Source organism: Dermochelys coriacea, chromosome 6 (assembly GCF_009764565.3).
Source record: "Dermochelys coriacea isolate rDerCor1 chromosome 6, rDerCor1.pri.v4, whole genome shotgun sequence".
Lineage (NCBI taxonomy): Eukaryota > Metazoa > Chordata > Testudines > Dermochelyidae > Dermochelys > Dermochelys coriacea.
This window is the reverse complement of record NC_050073.1, coordinates 105,072,755-105,094,009: the sequence shown is the minus strand read 5'-3', so window position 1 is coordinate 105,094,009 and position 21,255 is coordinate 105,072,755. Positions and strand designations below refer to the sequence as shown.

Below are 21,255 nucleotides of genomic sequence, written 5' to 3'. Positions count from 1 at the left end.
ATTTAAAAACTGAATAGCAGACAGAAAAGGCACTATGTGAGTAAATAAAATGAACTATGGATGTCAATTTTCCATGGAAATGTCCCTCAAACTGGCCATAATTAGGGTAAGCCAGCTTTTTTGGGCAGGAGGGGGTGTTGGTATTACAATATAATCACCACCAAATGAATATTCAGCAGAAATTAAAACAATATATGAATAGATACCCCCAGTAGCCACGCAATTTCAGTGGACCTTTTGGCTTTCATATGTTGAAAACATGCCATGTAAAGGTGGATAAATATTACATATATATTTGAATGCTGTTATATTAATACAAAGAAGAATATTCACATGCCACCAAAAATACTCTGGATATCTGCAGTATTTTTCAAGTAACCAAATGGCCCAGAGGATCTTCTAAAGCATTTAATTATATGGTGGAGTGTTTGCAGTCAAAAGTTATAGCCAACATGAACTAAGCAACTTCCCACACACAGCTGAGCATATTAATGCCTATTAAATCTTGGTGTCATTATCAAGCCTGTTGTCAGGACACGGGTAAGTCTTACCCTGTGAAAATATTACCATGTATGCCTTGGCATCTATCTGAATAAACACAGGAAGAAGAACAAACTTTCCTAACATTTAGTAGTGAACTCCTTAATGACATGGTAGGATGCAGCATAGAGAATTAAGACTTAAAAGCTCACTTTTCAACTACAAAGTAATATCTTCTGAGGGCCTAATTCTGCTTTCATTTACACCACTGCAGTCAATGAGATGGCACAGGTGTAAATGACAGTGCAATTTGACCTGTTAGGTGAAGTTTCTCTACCACATAGCCTATGTGCCAGTTACGTCCCAGGTAAGTCCTATTTTGAGGCTCTAAGTGGAATGGGTATTGCAAAATTCCAACATGTAACAATTTTCCCTGGGTACCACTGGCACATGTTTTTGGTGTTATTCATTTATTTTATCTTCTACCTGACCCCGGGGTCAATCATTAGACCAATGACAAACAAATTGCTTTAGTAGCCATAGAAATGTACGGTCAATGATGCGGAATGATGGACTACAGCCAGCAGAGACAGGTAACTATAACTGCCAGTGATGTAATTTCTCAACCACAGGCTACCATTCTCTCTCTCTCTCACACACACACACACACACTATCTAAAGCACATCTACCAAGGTTTTACTATTGGGATTGTCCATGTATAGCACTAGTAGCACTCTCACATCTGAGTAAGGGGCTGTGGAGTCGGTTTCCACACAGTACGATGACTTAGGCTCAGTATAGCTAATGCTTTCCACATTAAGTTGACCATGTCATCCCTATCACTTAAACTAGACTTCCTAAGCAATCTGTCTGGAATACCTCAATGGTCTCCCTGTTGGCATAGTACAATGGGATACTTGCTATCCACCCTGGAGCTGCATAGAGGGTACAATAAGCCACTAGAGAATTTTGCCAGGCATAGGCCCCCTTTGTCTTGGGCACTGTCCAACATGAGGGCATGCTAGGGGTTGGAGAGGAAATGGCCAGGAAGCTCTGCACTCAGATTAGTCTAGCCTCACTGTTTCTCAACTCTCTCTTCTCAAGTCACTCTAAAATGTGGCTGCTAATGCCATCATCCTCCTCTCTCACACTCACCACGCTCCTCTCTGTTTCAGTCCTTCCATTCCTATCATGCTCTCTAGCCTGCTACTGGCCTCTAAGGCTGTCTCTTCACTGTGCAATTAAGCTGGGTGATCAGCACCTGGGTCTGAACACCTGGATTAGCCTAGACCAGTGTTCCCTAGCAAGCATTCCCATGGCAAAGCCCTACCCAAGTTACTGAATCCTCACTGTTTCTGCATGCACTCATGTGTGTCTGGGGGCATCTCCCCTAATTCTTTGTACTGAGACGCTCTAAGATTCTTGCCCAGTCATTTGCGGGGTAACTGGGGCGGGGAGGGGGAATTGTGGGAAGGCACTGGTGGACTGTCAGCGCTTGAATGATTTAGCCTGCATGCTCACTGCAAAGCGAGCTGGTTCTAGGCCAGTGGTCCCCAAACTTTTTGTGTCACGCCCTGTCAGGGTTCCCTCCCCACTCTGAACTCTGGGGTACAGATGTGGGGACCTACATGAAAGACCCCCTAAACTTATTTCTACCAGCTTAGGTTAAAACTTCCCCAAGGCACAAATCCTTTCTTTGTCCTTGGACGGTATTGCTGCCACAACCAAGTGATTTAGAAAAACATCCAGGGGAAAGGGCCACTTGGAGTCCCTGTTTCCCCCAAATATTCCCCCAAGTCTCTTCACCCCCTTTCCTGGGGAGACTTGAGAATAATATACTAACCAATTGCCTTTAATAAAAGTACACCTTTATCTTTAGGACACTAAAATCAATCAGGTTCTAAAAAGAAGAACTTTATTATAAAGAAAAAAGGTAAAAGAAGCACCTCTGTAAAATCAGGACAGAAGATAATTTTACAGGGTAATAAGATTTAAAACATAGAGGATTCCCCTCTAGGCCTAACTTCAAAGTTCCAAAAATAGGAATAAACCTCCCTCTTAGCATTGGGAAAATTCACAAGCTAAAACAAAAGATAATCTAATGCATTTCCTTCCTTTACTTACAATTTTTGTAATCTTAGATGCTTATTTCAGGTAGGGTTTTAGGAAATGTTTTTTTCCTGCCTGGTCCCACTCTCTGTCCTGAGAGAGCACAACAAAGAGAGCACAAACAAACCCCCCCCCCCAGATTTGAAAGTATCTTCTTTCCTTATTGGTCCTTTTGGTTAGGTGCCAACCAGGTTATTTGAGCTTCTTAACCCCTTACAGGTAAAGGAGGGATTTTATGCTACCCTTAGCTGTACGTTTATAACACTCCCTCTCTTACCTGTAATGTAATCTGTCCGAGCCCCCCACCCCACCTCGGGAGCCGGGGCCAGGAGTGGGGCAGCTGTCAGCATACAAGGCTGGGGCCTCGGCTGCGGGCAGGGCTGGAACAGAGCTGGGGGCAGAGCAGGATTGGGTGGCACTCACTCCCGGCCCACTGTGGAGTCTGGCCCATGCCTCATCATGCTCCCCTGCACATTTCTCTGAAGCCCCCTAGAGGGGCACGCCCCACAGTTTGGGGACCACGGTTCTAGGCCAAGTGAAGGACAGATATGGTTGTAATCCATACTTCCAGGCTTATAGCTCCTCCAAACCAGAGATTTGGCCGATAGTAATCTTGGGGCTAAACCCCATGTTAACTGTGCAATGAAGACATACCTTATTATAGTTGCCTCTCTTATTTTTCCTCCCACCCCCTTCTTCACTGAAACTTTTCCCAAGGAGCCAGTTTGCAATGGCGGGAATTGGGATGGGGAAAGAGATCTGACCATATATATTTCTAGAGTGGCATCTACAGAATCCCACTAATGCTACAAATCTAGAAGCACTCAACAACAAAACAATGAGCAAACAGATCTACAAAACTCAACGCACTAAAAAAAATCTGCCTTGAAAACAGGCCACTTAAAAGTCAGTTAAGATTTATACATATAATTTCTGGCCAAACAAGATGTGTTTCTATTTTTGACCTACTTATTGCATTCCATCCTCTCTTCTTCATACAAAAATAATCCTATACAACAGTCCCATCTCTTGTTAACCATCACTATCCAAACACTGGAGATTATTTACTGAAGAGCCATGTAAAGGAAATTGTCTCAGAGCCAAAAATATTCTCTGGTGACAGCCAAGTTTGGAGCAACTCTCCATATAAGGCGATAACAGTACATTTTTTCAAAGTCTTACTAAACGTCATCACCTAATGAAGAACCATATTGTTTATAAACGTCTGGTTTGCTGATATTACAATAGGGGTGAAATGGGAAGAGTTCAAAGGCTGGTTTCAAATCAAATTGGGCTGGAAGTCCCATAAGATTTCTGGAACCTCCTAGCTGGTGAGACCAGCCTTTCATGCAGTATTTTGGCATTTTTTCCAGTCCGAGTTGATACCAGGAAGTGTATAGGTACACAAAATTAAACCCAAAAGATAACCATTTCCTCTCTCTAGAGCACTGGTCTCCAAACTGTTGGGCATGCCCTAGAACTCCCTAGAACGTTTGAGGGGGCATGCAGTAGGGCTCGGGTCAGTCCCCATGGGGAGAGGGAAGGGAGCGTCACCCAGCCCAGCTCCGGTCCTAGCCACAGCTCCATTCCATCCCCTGCTGTACCCCCAGCCCAGCTCTGCCCTCATTCCCTCTCCGCTCCCAGGTCAACTCTGCCTCTAGTCCTAGCTCCTCCCGAATACCCAGTTCTGCCCACTTCAGCCCAAACTCCTCTACTGAGACAACTGTGTAGTAATGGGATCGAGGGGGGGAGGGGTGTTCAGACAGATTTCATTACGTGTAAGGGTTGGGCAGAACAGGAAAAGTTTGGGCACCACTGCTCTAGGGAGAGATTTTCAAAGGGATTTAGGAGTACAATGCTCCTAAATCCCTTTAAAAATCTTCACACTGTGTGCTTACAAGCCCCATCATTTTAGTATCCGAGTTTTGATTCATGTTAAATTTTGGGCTAAATTTCAGGTAAGTTCTTTATTTACTCAACATTGGCTCACCCATCTCTAATAACAGCATGACTGCTGTGTCCTTTTGCTAATTTATAAATACAATTTAAACTTATCTTTAAGATGTTATTGAGAAGTCCCTCATATGCAAAAGTACAGAGCTGCTTTCTACCTAACAGAACTAACACATACTCTGTCCCAGTGTCACACACAACCTATGATAACTATACTTTAAAGATAAGCACAGTTTGATTTTAACAAATGTCTCATCCCCATTCATTTACTCCTGAATTATGTGAGATCAAAATCAAGCTCCTTGTCTATGGCCCCGATCTTGCAAAAACTTCATCACATATGCAATTTTACTCAGGTGAATAGTGCCAACTGGACTACTCATTTAAAATTATGCATGTGTATAAATATTTACAGAGTCAGGGCTAATGTTTCTATAATTTTCTTCATATTTGTAAAGGCCTTAACTAAAATCACATGTACAATTTATATTACCACAATTGTACATATTGAGTCTTTCAAATGATACTTTTGGATAAAAATTAATATAATCCTAATTCTATCATGTAAACATTTTTCTATTAAAATGTTATTAAATATCATAGAAAATTTGCTGTAATTTCTCACATTTGCATGTTCTACTTATAAAATGTATACGTATGATTTTTTTTAAAATAGCAATTTTCCTTAATATTGATAAAATCCTAAAGGGGAAAATAAATGGCACTGCATTTTCTTGGTGCTATTTGATTAGAAATTCTTTCATTTTTATACTTTAAAATTATCCATGTTCAATAAGTAACCACTCTTGGGGGAAAAAAAAAATCTCTGCCATTTTCGGATTTATCTTTGCATTTCTGTTGCACTCATCCATATAGTATACATAAAGGCCAAATCACCAGTTCATCATAGAGGATAAAAGGAAGTTAAAGGGGAAAATGTAGGAAAAGCAACATGAAAACTAGGTAAGGGAGCCTATGGTATTGGGTAGAGTGGACCAAAAGAGTGCTGCTGGTGGCTAGTCAGAAGGTATATGCACTTAAATTCCATGGCTAGGGATTATACATCGGGGAAAGCAATACAATACAGAATCAGGCCATGAGTAATGCATGGAAATCACATCTAAGAGTAAATTAATTACATTAATTCATTAAATATATTAAACTAAGTTAATTAGAATTATTAATTGATTATTAATTGATTTTAAAAGGGCAGAAAGAATCATTATGTTCATCTACCTGGTCTGACCTCCTGCACAACAGGGAATATAGAATTTCACCCAGTAATTCTTGCATCAAGCCCATAACTTGTGTCTGAACTAGTTCATATCTTTTAGAAAGCTATCCAGTCATGTTTTAAAGATTTCAAGTGATGGAGAATCCACCACATGCCTTGGTAAAGTGTTTCAATTGTTAACTACCCTCATGGTTAAATATTGCACTTTATTTCCAGTTTGAATTCATCTAGCTTCAAGTTCCAGACATTCGATCTGGTTACACTTTTTTCTGTTAGACAGAAAAACCCTTCAGTATCAGACATCTTCCTGTACAGGTACTTATGGACCATGAAGTCACCTCTAAACCTTCTCTTTGGCTTGGCTTACATGTTTTTAATTAGATCTGTTAGAAACAGATATAGTTCAAATAGCACAATGCCTTAGCGTGGATCTCTAGCATGTGTTGATGTAAGTGCTTATATCGGTACAGTTTAGTACTCTAAATGTAGCCATTTGTTAAGGTAAACAGATTGAGCTCTCATTATAAAGTATGTTTTCCAGACCTTGAATCATTCTTGTAGTTCTTCTCTGAACCTTTTCCAATTTTCAGTCACAATTATTTCTATAGGTGACAGCTTTGGGATTGTCTGGAACCAGTATAGTACCTGGAGTCCCTGCTGTCTTATATTTTGTTGCCTATAGGTCTGGGACAGCAATTAGCTGTAATACACTCCCATTGATTCAGGCTCTCTGCACACTCAGGAAGACATGACTACACTGAGTTATACATCCTTTAAATTTGGAAGGGTATCTTTCCAACCATGAGGGTCAGAAACCTTTTTTTTTTCCCCCAAATGAAAACTTAGATTCTATTGACTCTGTGTAGCCCAGGTGAGCTACGTGAAGGACAGATATTTGACACCACTGGACAATAGGAAACTAGGACAAAGGAAATCCTGGAGAAACCCCTAGGAACAGTCACAGTTTGTTGATAGTGGTTTTGAGATACAAAAAAATTCATTCCCCAGGCCAGGGTAGGGTTTGGACACTAACTCAGGGTCGGTGTGCTCTATTGAGTTCAGGTTATGGGCTCAGCTAATTCCCTGTCTATGTGATTTTTCCTCTTGCTTTTTAGATTTGTTAAAACTCATCTTGAATCTACTGAAGAAATGAGAGGCCTGGCAACTGCAAATCTTCATTTCTCAGTCTTTCAACATTTGCAATATCCTGGCTGACATTAATGGGACATTATAACGATGTACTGAAAAAAAAATTCCTAGAAACGGATGAATACATGTCTATTTTAAAAAATAACAGATTACTAATCCATATTTGAAAACATCCTGCACGTTAAAAAAAAAAAAAAAAAAAAAAAAACCCCACAAAAAACGCAATGTACCTGTCTAGGGTTTTTAATAGGAAAAAAAAAAGCAACCATAAGGATTCAATGAAGTGCGAAAGTCACTTTTCGTATTTATTCAGTCTCTAACCTAATTCTCACCTTATTTACACTCTACCGACTTTCATAGCATCACTGCCGATTCTCAGTGGCGCAAGTTCAAAAGCGGGTCCTCCTAATGTACTTTACACGTTTGTCCTATGGTACTCAATTTCATTGAGATTTTGTCCTGCATGCAAAAATATGGACACAAAATAAATGCACATCATCATATTTAGGGCATGAATCTCTAAAACTTCCTTCCTATGCAGGTGCCATCTGTGGAGTCAAACTGCAATTCAAATCCATCACATTTCTTCGCTCTGGACTCAGAGTATTCAAATTTGACCCAACACTCCAACCCTACCTCACTGACATGGAGGTGTAGGCCATGCTTCCAAGAGAGAATCACATTTGGACTATGACCTCTAGTAGCTAATGACATTTCTAATAAGCTTTTTCAGGGAATCTTCTGTTCTCATTTGCTTGTATAGTCAAAGCAGGATCCTCGTACTCTGAGTTAGCAGGACTGGGCTCCTCCCATACCATCCCCATGTGAGGAATGACCACGGCAGCGAATGGAAGTTCTGCTCACAGAAAGTTCACAGGATCAGGCCTAAATTGGATCTGTGGCCACAGACTTTGGCCAACAAGAGATGGAGACTGAAAGAACAGACTCATATCATGGACAAGATGCCCAAGCGGATATGGAAGGCGTACATTAAAGAAAAAAAGAAGGCATTGTTTTAGCACCTGAGCTTGGAAGTCTTGTATATGTCTATACATCTGATGCCCTTCATATTGGTTAATCAATCTGACCTCTGAATTAAATTAGTAATTAAATAAATATTCATTGACTACACATGCCAGAGTTTGACCTTACTGCTAGAGTGTTTCTCTAAAGCATTTGGGACACATTTGTATATAGAATCTACAATGACTGGCTTTTCTCACTGGTACCCATACAAGCAGTGGCAGAAAGGTTTCCATCACCTGATGAAACATCAGCAGAATACATTGCCTGGGAATGGAGCCAAGATGTGTGGCTTTCCAGCAATTATTACAAAGGATTTTATTTACTCAAAACAGTCTGTGACCTGGCAATGTCTCAAGTAGGCATCTAAAAATTGATGTTACCCAAAAATGACTAGCTCCTTTTGAAAATGTAGGCCTTGAGCCCTAAGCAGTAGGAACAATTCTTTCCATGTACACTCCTTCCTGAATGAAAGCAATGTTAAAAATCCATCAGTAACACAACCAATATTCAACACAGATTTCATACTTTGAGGTACTGACTGACTAACTGCATGATGCTAAATTGAAAAATACTATTCATATTGCAGACCTTTCAACATAGGTGCTTCATCGTCTGAGGCAAGTCACAATATGCATTTATTCCCTTTGTGAACTTGTTTCCATCTTCTCCAGTTCAATGTCTAGTTCTGAAACTTTCTCCTGTGCTATTTCTGTAATGCTCACAAGCTTTCACACTATATAATTTTAAAACAATGGGTTGTTGGATTTTTTTTTTCTGTTTCCAGCAAAGACTTGTAATTACATTTGGTTATACAATTCTGCCAATAGTTTTTGTTTATCAGCTAAGGACAGAAAAACAAGCAAATCTTATTTACATTGGGTGGATGGAAATTGTAAAGTTTAAATCTGAACTTTTAATTAAATCAAAAGCAAAGTTTAAACTTTTGACAAGAACGAGGCAGAGTCCTAAGCTACTTAACTGCCTTCTTTGAAATTACTGGTGTGTCACTCCACCAAATTCAGAGACAACGGGTCAAGTTTTGCCCTGACTTATATCCTGAAATCGATGGGATTTCATAGTGTGTAAGGTCAGAAAATGGTCCTCTGTACCCTCCTATATAATTTGGAGAAGCACTGACTAGTGCTTCACTGGTTAGGTTGGAAGACCATTAACTGGGAGAAATCCAATCCCTTTGGCTTTTTCCCTTTTAGTATCTTAAGAGAGCCAGTGTGAAGAGAAATATAGCAGAGTCAAAAACACCAGACACTTTTGAATGGACCCCTAAAAATCTTTTTATTTACTTATTATTTTTTGTTTAATTTTCTCGGGAGTCTGGACCTTGACTATGCTTTGATTAAGAAATTTCAACCTTGATAAAAAAGAACTGACTACCCCTGCTTTAGGACAAGGGAAAGGCCACCTGGCTCAACACAAGCAACCTATTTGGTGTCTCTTAATTCCACCTTCCTGTTTTTCATGACACATTTCAAGCACTTCTTTGTCAAGAAACAAATCTAGGGGACTTGAACTTAGGACAGATCCATGACCCCAACTGTGCTTCTCATCCTCAGCCAGTGAAGCAGCTCCTCTGTAGCTGGGTAACTTAGAGCAGTCTTGAAGCTGGCCCAGAATCAGGCCATTTCCCCCTCATTTCCCTGCCCCACCTTACTCCTCCTCAGACATGTTGGTCTGGCTTTGCACAGAGTTCTTTGCAGCTAGTAAGCTCCAACTTGCCACCCAGTGACCTGCTAACGGTCATCAGAATAGGCGCTGAACTCTGACAGAAACTGATTGGCAGAATGCTGGGCATCCTGATGGGTTTAGAAGCTGTGAACCAAGCACAGGAACAGGAAGCTGTTCATGCAACTGGGTTCTCCCTGCTTTGGGCTACTCCCCCTTCGATACCGGCACCTACTGCCTGCTTCTGATCTCCTGGTAACCTGACCCTGCCTGCTCCTGACACCTACTCTTGTTTACCCTCTGGCCTGTCTTGGACTCTGACCTCCTGCCATCGGACCTGGCCTGACCCTTGACTCCTGCTGTGACCAGTAGGTCAGATCGCCCATTGCCCAGTCCTAACACCCCTCCTCGTTCACTTCTGTCTGGCCTAGAGACTCTCAGTCTCCACTGTACCACAACTAGTTCTTTCCTCAAATCTAATATTATATATTTTAAAAGCAACCATGATGCAACCTTTTGTTTCTTATTCACTGCAAGAAACAACATCTCGCAAGGGAGATATCCTTTCATTTATTGCTCCTGATCTTTTGTCCATTTGTTATGACTTTGCTCTAATTCCAGATTGTAATCTCTCAGAACACCTTGTAAAGCACCATACATACCCAAGATGCAGTATAAATAACAAACAACTAACACATTCCAAGGACCGTGGAACAGGAGTAGTCACATATACCCATGAGGTTGACTTTGGGCAGCAATGTCCTGGATGTACAAGAAACAAGGGTTACATGCAGGGTATATGTTTATCTCTTTGTGGAATTAGTTCAGATACCAGTGAACTGCCAGGACCTATGAACAACATGAAAATACAATTCAGAGTGAGTCCCCTATATTAGCTGAGAGATAACTGCTGCACACAAAGAAGGAATAGAATAAACGTAGTCTTCTTTTCTTTAGAGTATAGGATTTCCCTTACTGTGTCATGTTCTTTAAAATTCAGAGAGGAAAATATTTGTTGCTGTTTTGTTTTTTAATCCAGGTACATTAAGATCAGGACAGTATTTTCATCTCCTGTATTGGGCCCCAATCTTGCACTGAACTCATTGACATCAATGAAACTTCCCACACTAGTAAGCTTAAGCATGTGTGTAGGGGTCTTAATGCCTGGCATCAGCCAGCCTCATTTCTGCCTCCAATCTTATACCTTGCTGGGGCAGCTGTTAAGATCAGCAAGGATGGTCAGGAGTTGCAGGCTCCAGACTCCAGCAGAGCCCAAATCTGGCAAGGTCTTGAGAAGAGAGAAAGATGTGGTTTGGCTTGGCTGCTCGTGATTCGATGTCTTATATACTATCATGGTGTCTCTGTACCACCCCTCATAGGTACTTTTGCAGTATTTGTATGTTTAATATTCTACATCCCAGCACTCTGGTCAGGGTGACAGATGCTGCTCGAGTCCAGCAAGCAGTTCAGACTCTAGAAAGCCTCTTTGCTCTCCCATTTGGCTGAATACATATTGCTCTTGAATCCAGTACATATGCTTAATCCCTTTTGACTTCAATGGGAGTTTTATACACGTATCCTAGGGCACAGCTTGGCTCTTAATCTGTATCTGACACTCATCTCCACTCTGTTATAGCTGCCTGCACACATCTCTGCTCTCCAAGCTCTCTGGATGACAGAATTTCCTTTTTTTTTTTCCTCCTCTTCCTTTTTAAATAAAATAATTGTTTTAAATGTTGCCTTAAGATGTTTACTCCATATGAAGCAAGGGAAGTTTGGCATGTTGATAATCTTCTACTCACAAACAGGTGTAATCAAGAAAAAAGTTTCAAGCCGCGAACCAAAAAGGAGTGAACAATTCAATTTAGAACAACAGCAGATTTTTGTACCTTGCTTTCCTCAGCCTGAATGCAAAACCCATTAATTTGAAAATAGCCAGTGCGCTGGTTTAAAAGTTTGCTTTCAGTCCATTGCAAGAGGAGAGAAAGGGAAAATACTTACTGCTATACAAGGTTACTAAGGCAGAGTTAGGGCTATTTCTGTCACAGCCTACAAAACAGCATTTCAGATACAGTAAGGTTCCTGAAGTACTATACTTAAGAGAAGCTACCCAACTCTTCTGTCTGTGCTTGAATAAATGGACAGTTCTTATTTTGGGGAAAATGTAACAGCAACAAATATGGCAAAAAGAAAGTGACTCTGTAACCAGGCCACTGTATAAAACACTAAATAAAAAGTAAATCTAAGTAAATACATTTGGTGCATTTGTGACAGGCCAAATCCTGTTTGCTTTACTTACTTGACTGGGTTAGAGGCACTAAAATGAGATTAGCTGAATGAGGAAAGCAAGCACGACTTATTTAGTGGCCTATCAACTTTTGTTTCTTAAGAAAATGATTGCTGAGATCAGAAGTTCATCTGAATCAACCCAGAAGATGCCATCAATTGACAGAGATTAGCGTATAAACAAATTGCAACTTTCAACTTTCATAATACAGTAAAATTACAATAGGTTACTAAAATTACGCCATTACATTATGAGATAATTTTAGTCTGTGCTAAAGCTCCTACTTACTGAAACAGATATTAACCAAAAATGACTGAACAAAAAAACCCACTTATTTCTGTATCAGCTACAATATTTGCACTTTTATTTATTTATACTGTATATTGTGACAACTCCCAAAGGTCCCAGTCAGGATAGGGCCCAATTGTCCTACTTGCTATACACACATGCACACACAGGGAGCGCTGTTATTGCCCAACAATTTAAAAAAAAGTAAGAGGGAAAAGGGGAGAGCACGCCATTAAAAGGTATTTAAGACAACCTGTGCTAGCTCCGCTCTTATTAGTGTGATAAAAATAGTACGGTAGCTGAGGTAGCCTGAGCAGCAGCTTGGGCTAGCCACCTGACTATGTATTCAGGGGTTCGGGTGGGTACTTATTTGGGGGGGGGCTAGCCTGAGCTACCACCTGGGCTACCCTGGCTACCTTACTATTTGTAGTGCACTAGTACCTGCACCAACTCTGGTTAAACTACTATTTTTAGCATGCTAACAAAAGCGGAGCTGACACAGGTACATCTGTGTGAACTGGGAATCACATCTCCCAGCTCAAGTGTAGACATACCCAGAGTTCCATTTCATTCTCTTTTATGTCTGTTGGTTATTGGAGCAGTGGTGGGGTAGTTAACAGATGCATGAGAGTCAGGGAAAGAAAGGAATAGAGGCACTGATGAGGAGGGAGGGAAGAGCACATGGGAGACAGAAGGATACATAGAGAGAGGTGCATGGAATACAGGGAATACATATTATATTACTTAGCATTTGTATCTTTTCATCCTCAAAGTGCTTCACAAATACTAAGCTTCCGCTCTAGGAAAGCAAATAAGCACTTCAATGGGATTACTCGTGTGCTTGAAATTAAGCACATGCTTAAATCCTTTGCTGGATTGGGACCGAACTAATACATCTTAACACGTCATCGGGTAGGTACTATCATCCTCATTCTGCAAATAGGATAGTGGAGCCAAAGTAGTTAAATAACTAAATTGCTGCAGACGACCATGAGTCTGTATGTGTTCACTACAGAGTTAATCCAGGTGATCAGCACCCAGGTCTGAATGCCGGGTTAGCCTAGCCGGGGTCTGAACAGCCACAATGGAAAGCCATACCCAAGTTACGGTGTCCTCACAGGTGCTGCACTCCCCTGGGTGGGTTGCTAGGATTTCTGGGGGCGTCTCTCATGGTTCTGGGTGCTGCAGTAAGATAAACAGCTTTATTTCCAAGTAAACTGTGAGTGAATGAGTCTGCCCTTCTGATCATAAAGGGGAAACTGTGGGAAGGTACTGGAAGTCTATCAACATTCAAGTGATATAGCGCAAGTCTTCACTGCATAGTGGGTTGCCTGTGCGAAAGCAGCATCTGAAGTAGCATACCCCAGCTGGGCCAGTTAGCCCTGGTGTAAAGCACCACTACACTTAGGGTAGAGGGCTGGGTGAGTGGACAAGAGAAGGGTTTGGGCCAGCATCCTAGCAACAGAAGTGAAGACATACTCTGTAGTGAACGCATACAGTTAGAGTCAGCACTGGGAACAGAGCTCATGAGTTCCTGGCTCCCCAGTCTCTTCTCAGAATAGGGTTGCATGAAATATTCAGTGAAATTTGAAAGCTTTGCAATTTGTTACGATTTCAATCAGTGGTAGCAGAAAACTGAAACATTGACTTTTTTTTGCATGAGGGGTCATTTTGCTGGCAGGGGGTTTACATGGGTATTTTGAGGGAGGATTTGCCTCTTAATCCCTCTTTGGAAAAACTTTACTGTTTTCATAATTTTGAATTTCAGAATTTCATATGGGTTAAGATCGATTTTTGAGACTCAATCTATAAAAATCTGAATGTTTGCATTTTGATGTGAACACTCAATTGTGAAAAATCTGGTGGTGGCAAAATTGTCTCTCATCAAAAACTTAAATGTTTGCAATTTCACACAGCCTGACTCAGTTTACTAGGTCATGCCTCTGTTCCGATGAGAACTGTGCTTTTATTAGTATGCAACTCTCTAAAACTTCAGCAGGGGAGTGGAGGAGGGGAGCTTTGTCCATGAATAGCTTAGACACATGTCTGTTGAGCTCTGAGTTAGAGTGGAGATAGCAACTGCCCTCATTATTACGCATTAGATCAGAAAAGCAGATGAAATGGAAGCCTTCAATTACCGCTGATGAAATCTGCCTACGGGTAAAAGTAAAAGTATTTATTTACCCAACTGTGTCAGCCCAGGCAAAGAAATTATGATAGTTACTTCAACTTTACCTCGGTACCCTTGAGATCCAAGGTTTGGGGTGAATAAGAGAAGATTTATGGATCACTGGCAGCTCTGAAATGAGTGAAAAGAAAATATAGGACACATTTTAAAACTCAAACTACTTCTACAGGAATAAAGCCAATGTTTAAATGAGTGGAGACCATGGAAATCAGATTGATGAAGACTGACACTGAGGTTTTCTACATTTCCTAAAGCTCTGATCAAAGGAAATAAAAAGCAGATTGGAGAGCTGAATATTTATCTTCAGGTCCAGATTCAGGAAGGAAACATGAGGTTGTTACTAGGATCTCCTCAGATACAAGAAATCCATACTTGAGTTAATTAATTTAATTTGTGGGCTCAACATTAAGGAAAATCCATTTAATTTGGAAGTTTAATAAATTTCCTCAATACTTCAAATCTAAGACAAAAAGGAGGTTCAATACGGTTTATCACATGCAATGGCCAGCACACAGAAAGAGTATTGAGAGCAGGAAGCAAGAAGGCAAGAAATGGCAAAATAGCTAAATGGCAAGGTTCAAGAGATTTTTTTGAGCCAAACAAGTATCCTTTCAAAAATGGAAATCTAACCCTAGTGAAGGGAATAGAAAGGAGCATCAGCTATGATGGACAAGGTGCAAAATGAAAATTAGGAGGGACAAGGTAGAAATTGAAGAACAAATAGTCAAAGATATAACAACGAACAATGAGAAATCCCTTAAATATATCAGAAGCAGGAAACCTGCAAGAGAATCAGTCAGTCTGCTGGACCACCAGGGAGTGATTCTAGGAATGACAAAACCAGTGAAACCTATTTCACTAGCAAGGAAACCAGTTGAAGCAATAAACTAAATATAAAATTATAAAACACCTAGGTGATCGTGACATGATTTGGACTAATCAGCAGAGTGTCTGCAAAGGAGAACCATGTCTCTCTAGCCTACTAGAATTCTTTGAGCATGTCAACTAAGTAGGGAATAATGGAGAGCAGGTTGATAAAATGTACTTCCCCTTGATAAGGTCCCTCACAGGAGGCTATTAAGGAAAATTAAGTATCACAAAGGTAGAGAGGTACTTGTAATGTCATGGAACAAAAACTAAGAGGCAGAAAACCACAGAAGAGGAGTAAATAGTCAACTTTCACTGTGGCATAGTATTAACTGTGAGGTGTGCCAAGGTCCTGTGCCAGGATGAGTGTTATTTAACATGGTCATTCATGATCTGGAAAAGGTTATAGCAGGAAAGTGGCAAATTCTGCACAACTGACATAACATTATTTAAGTTAGTCAGAACTAGAGAAAACTGTGAGGAACTCCAGAGGGAATAAATAAAGCCAAGTCAATAGGTAACATGATGGCAGATGAAATTCAATATTAATAAATGCAAAGCAATGAACAAATAGAAGGAATAATTTTAACCATTGCTACACAATCTACATTAACTAACAACTCCAAATAAGCTATAGGCAACTCTACTAAAACCACTGCACAGTAAGCAACAGCAGTCAAAAAAAAAAAAACCAAACAAAACGTTACAACGTGTAAGGAATGTAATGAAATATAACAATAGTAGCATGTATATCAGCAGTATACCCTCACTTGGAGCAGTGTTCAGATCTGGACATGCTATCTCAAAAAAGGATATAGCAGAAATAGGAATTCAGAGACAAGTGATGTAAATAATTAGTAATATGGGGGGAAAAACCTCCATGTGAAAAGAGATTAAATACTTCCAGTCTTTTCAGTTTAGAGAAGAGATGAAAAAGAAGAATCAGCATAGAAAAGGCATAACAGACTCTTTTGCTCATCCTTACTCTTAATAAGAGAACATTCTATTAAACTGTAAGGCAGCAAATCTAAAACTAATAAAAAGGAAATACTACTGCTTACTACCCACCCACCCACCCACCCTCATAATTAGCCTGTGGAACTCATTTATCACAAGACATCATTGAAGCAAAAACCTTAGTAGGACTCAAAAAACAAAGGGACGTTTATAGATTCATAGATACTAAGGTCAGAAGGGACCATTCTGATCATCTAGTCCGACCTCCGGCACAGCGCAGGCCACAGAATCTCACCCACCCGCTCCTATGAAAAACCTCACCTATGTCTGAGCTATTGAAGTCCTTAAATCACAAGAGGTGGAAAATACAGGGGGGAGATTTATATACACACACACAGAGAACATGAAACAATGGGTTTTATCATACACACTGTAAAAAGAGTGATCACTTCAGATGAGCTATTACCAGCAGGAAGGAGGGTAGGGAAGGAGGAAAACCTTTTGTGGTGATAATCAAGGTGAGCCATTTCCAGCAGTTAACAAGAACATCTGAGGAACAATGGGGGTTGGGTGGGGGGAAGAAATAACATGGGGAAATAGTTTTACTTTATGTAATGACTCATCCACTCCCAGTCTCTATTCAAGCCTAAATTAATTGTATCCAGTTTGCAAATTAATTCCAATTCAGCAATCTCTCGTTGGAGTCTGTTTTTGAAGTTTTTTTGTTGAAGGATAGCCACTCTCAGGTCTGTAATCGAGTGACCAGAGAGACTGAAGTGTTCTCCGACTGGTTTTTGAATGTTATAATTCTTGACGTCTGATTTGTGTCCATTTATTCTTTTACGTAGAGACTGTCCAGTTTGACCAATGTACATGGCAGAGGGGCATTGCTGGCACATGATGGCAGATATCACATTGGTAGATGCGCAGGTGAACGAGCCTCTGAATAGGGGACACCATCATGGGGCCTAATCACATCAGCCACAGTATGATGGTGTTCCCTATTCAGAGGCTCGTTCACCTGCGCATCTACCAATGTGATATATGCCATCATGTGCCAGCAATGCCCCTCTGTGCGACTCAGCACAAGCCGGCACCACTTCTGCAACAGAAGTCTGGAGAGATTCACAGATTTTTAAAGCCAGAAGAGACCCATTAGATCATCTAGTCTGACCTCCTGTCTAATACAGGCCATCGAATTTCACCCAGTTACCTCTGCATTAAGGCAAATGTACTTTACTCAAGCACACGCTGCCTTCCAGAAAGGCATACAGTCTTTTTCTGAGGACTTCGAGAGGTGTAGAGTTTACCACTTCCCTCAGTAATTTGTTCCAATGGCTAGATCACCCTCACTGTTAAAAAAAAAAAAAAAAAAAAAAAAAAAAAAGAGGTTCAGCTTCTCAGTACCCATTTTTCGATAAAACCAATTACATAGGTTGAGGGCGAGCCCTCTCAACTGGTGTATAGCTTGTAGCCGTGTGTACAGTGGTATGATCGAGGTGGACATAAGTTAGCTACTTGGGAGGGTAAAGGTGAAAAAGACAGACCAAAATACTATGGCCGGCTCCATGTATTTCTATTGTGGATGCCTCTCAAAACACAAGGAGGTGTTTTATAAGCCATACTGAAGATTAACAAATCGGCAGGAAACTATACAAAAATTGCTAGAATATGAAGAGATTGTGTTTATAGATGTATTTCTGTAAAATGATAGAACTGTATGATGCTTGCAAAAATAAATGAAATCTGCTACTAAAAAAAATCTAGCAATATTTATTGTACAGTGAGAGGTAATATTTCTGCACATTTAAGTACTGAATAAGTAATAATACGTTGCACTTATATAGCATCTATCTTTGGAGGATCTCAAAGCACTTTTATCAGACAGTGAGAAAATAAGTTATAATAGGTCAGCCATAATATATGGCATGTTCTCTATTCATACATTATTATGTTCTAGCTCATCTCTTTGGAATAAGACAAAACCGAGGACACAAAGGAAAAATTAAAACATACAGTAAATTTTTACTTCAAACTGAAAAACATTTAATTTCAGTGCAAAGAAAGATACTGAAATCTATTCACCATTGAAAAGCAATATAAATAAACACACGTATAGAAAGATTCTTGAAGGTTTTTATTAAATGATTGCAGTCCGTCAGGATCTCTTGGAGTAATACAACCTACATTTATTAGAGGAGAATTTTATACTTAAATACATTTTAAGTGGGTTTTCTTTCCCTTCTGAGGAGGGAAGTAAGTTAGATAGAACCTGCCAGTAAATGGATATATATTGGATTTAACCAATTCAGTATTTATACTAATATCCATGGTATGTATTAAAATATGATTGTATCCAAAAGACACCAATATATCAACAATGGACACCTATAAAAATACAAAATCAAATTACCCACTTAAGGCGGCAAAACAAATTTCTCCCCAAAAGAAAAAAAAATAGTTTTAAAAAGAGACCATTTGAAGCATGATATAGCTGCATATAATGAGTGCCCTATGGGGAAAAAAATGCTATTGTCTTTCTTATGAGCAATACAAAACAAAAGTCTTCCAAGTCACCAAAGACACAGAACAGAAGACAATTTGGTCTTTGATTGTGATTCCCATTCCTGAGGCAAGCCATAGTGCTTTAATAAATAAAGGGGATGGTGAAGCAGAAGGAATCAACAGTATTATACAGTGGGATGGGGAAACAGTGGAAACCACATTGCTTTGAGACATTTACAAGGAGACTGAACTCCTGCACTGGTTGGGGGGGGGGGGGGAATTACGGTGTAGAACAGATGACCTCTTCCTTCCAGCTCTGTTCTGATTACATGAAATCTATGTTCTCTGCTCCTAAGAGTCATGATAGCCAAACTGCCCTGGAAAAAACCTACAGCAATCTGGCCGGCTCCCCCTGTCAGAGGAAGGTCTTTGCATGATCAGGAAGGATCTACACTGAAATCTTTCAAGGGGACACTTTCTCGGCTCCCCTGAAGCTCTTTTACAATCTTACATGCTGGTCTGCAGCCCAGAGGGCAAGGGAAGAGGAGCCTCGGCAGACGCTGGCGTGTGCTACCCAAGTGAGCTGTAGCTCACGAAAGCTTATGCTCTAATAAATTTGTTAGTCTCTAAGGTGCCACAAGTCCTCCTTTTCTTTTTACCCAAACAACATCAGCGTTGGAGATCCCCAGCTCTGGGCTGCTGCACTACTTTCAAACCCGCCTGCAGCCTTTTATAACCACGGACATAATCTGGCCTACGGATTTAAAGTGATGAGAGTCAAACATGCCAAAGATGTCACCACCCACTAGTATTATCCGTCCGGGGAAGGACAAGGAGGCGCAGCGCTGCTTAACCTCCTCCCCCTGTGCAGGAAATGCCCCCGTTCCCTCCAAAGGGCAGCAAATTACACCAGTCCTTGAGAGACAGACAGCTGACCCAAAAGCGCCCACGGGAAACCCCCCCCCCCAAACTCGGCGTGGGGGCCGAGGGGGTCCCCTCCCCCTGCACAAACACTGAGCCAAGCAAGGGCGGTGCGAGTGAGAGCAACTGTGTTACCCTGAAAAAAGAAAAGGAGGACTTGTGGCACCTTAGAGACCAACACATTTATTAGAGCCTAAGCTTTCGTGAGCTACAGCTCACTGCATCGGATGGGGAGTGACCCCCGCCCCACTACTCTTGCCCTGCTCCAATCGCCCCAGCGCTGCACCCCGGCCAGTCACCCGCCTTCGTAAAAGTCACAGGCGAATGACTGACCCGCGTGGACCCGGCAGCACGTCGGCGCCCCCCCCCAGCCCCCAGCCTCCGCCCTGCCCTCGGGGCTCCCCTCCCGCGCCGCGAGCCAGGTGCGTGTCCGCGGGCGGGGAACGAAGCTCGCAGCCCGGCGTGCCCGGGCAAGGCCAGGGGCCGCCCCCGGGGCTACGCGCGCAGCCAGGTGGGCGGAACCCGCCAGCCACAGCCATGGCAGCGGGGCCGGGGACACGCGGCCCCCGGGGAACACACGCCCGGCCGCCGGGGCTCCCCGCCGGGGAGAGGCGGGGCTGCAGCCGGGCGCCCGGGTTCCCCCCCGGCCGCCAGATGGGCCGCTCCGGCCGCGTCGATCAGCCGCCTCCGAGCTGCTTCCCCCGAGCCAGCCTGCGGCTGCGGGGTCCCGCGGGGCGCATCCGTCGCCGCCCCGGCCGCACTCACCTCATCTTCCCTGCAGTTGAGGGGACTCGCTCGGTGCGTCCCCGGGGAAGCCGGTCTGCGCGTCCGGCTCGGCGAGCTGCGGCCGGGTGGTTAATGTCGGACCCCCCCGAACGCGGTGAACGCCAGGGAAGCGCGGAGGCTGCCGCATCGGCTGCACGACGTGGGGCTGGGGCTCCCTGCTGCGCCGGGGCTGCTCTCCCCCCGCGGCCCTTGCAATCGCATCTTCCAGCGTCAAGGGCGCTCGCTGTGGAGCTGGTCCCCGGCGGCTGACAGCTGGTCCCGGGGCCCTGCCATCTTCCCCGCTCCCTGGGCGCGTGAGCGAGAGGAAACCAACACAAAGCCCGCGGAGCTCTGCTGCCCACTGCTGCCGACAAACACTTCCGCCAGCCTGCAGCCAGCCCCACGCCTGCTGCCGCCGCCGGGAGCTCGGCTTTTCCCCCGGCAGCCGGCCCACGACCTGCACCACCCGCCAACCCAGACAGCGCGCGCAGAGCATGCACATGTGCACCCAGCAGACATGCACACACACGTACAGTGTTTATGCACCTCCCACATAATGCAGAGAATACAGTGGCCGCAGAGCACATGCACAGACGTGCACAGGGGCACAGCACACACACCATCCATAAACACGCACATAGGACGGTGCTGAGCACAGAACAAGCCGCAATCTATGCATACAAGCAGTACTGCATATACACACGCCTAGCGCACTCCAAGTGCTATAGAAATAATACATCATAATAATGCTGCGTAAATTTTATCCTGGTTCCGGGGCTTTATGCACTCATTGGGCAGTGATGCCTTCTGGTAATTGCAATTTTCATTCAGGTGCTCAGAGGTTA

At 42.4% G+C, this 21,255-nt stretch overlaps 1 protein-coding gene across 2 annotated transcripts in view; it reads right to left on the bottom strand.

The window, feature by feature from the left end:
* Window positions 1-21,012, bottom strand: part of EVL (Enah/Vasp-like) — a 223,797-nt gene extending 202,785 nt beyond the window's left edge. For both annotated transcript variants that reach the window (XM_043515960.1, XM_038406724.2), the window contains exon 1: window positions 20,411-21,012. In XM_043515960.1, the coding sequence (XP_043371895.1) occupies window positions 20,411-20,997 (587 nt within the window). In that variant the 5' untranslated portion in view covers window positions 20,998-21,012. The remainder of the gene's footprint in view (window positions 1-20,410) is intronic.
* Between the last annotated feature and the right edge of the window lie 243 nt (window positions 21,013-21,255).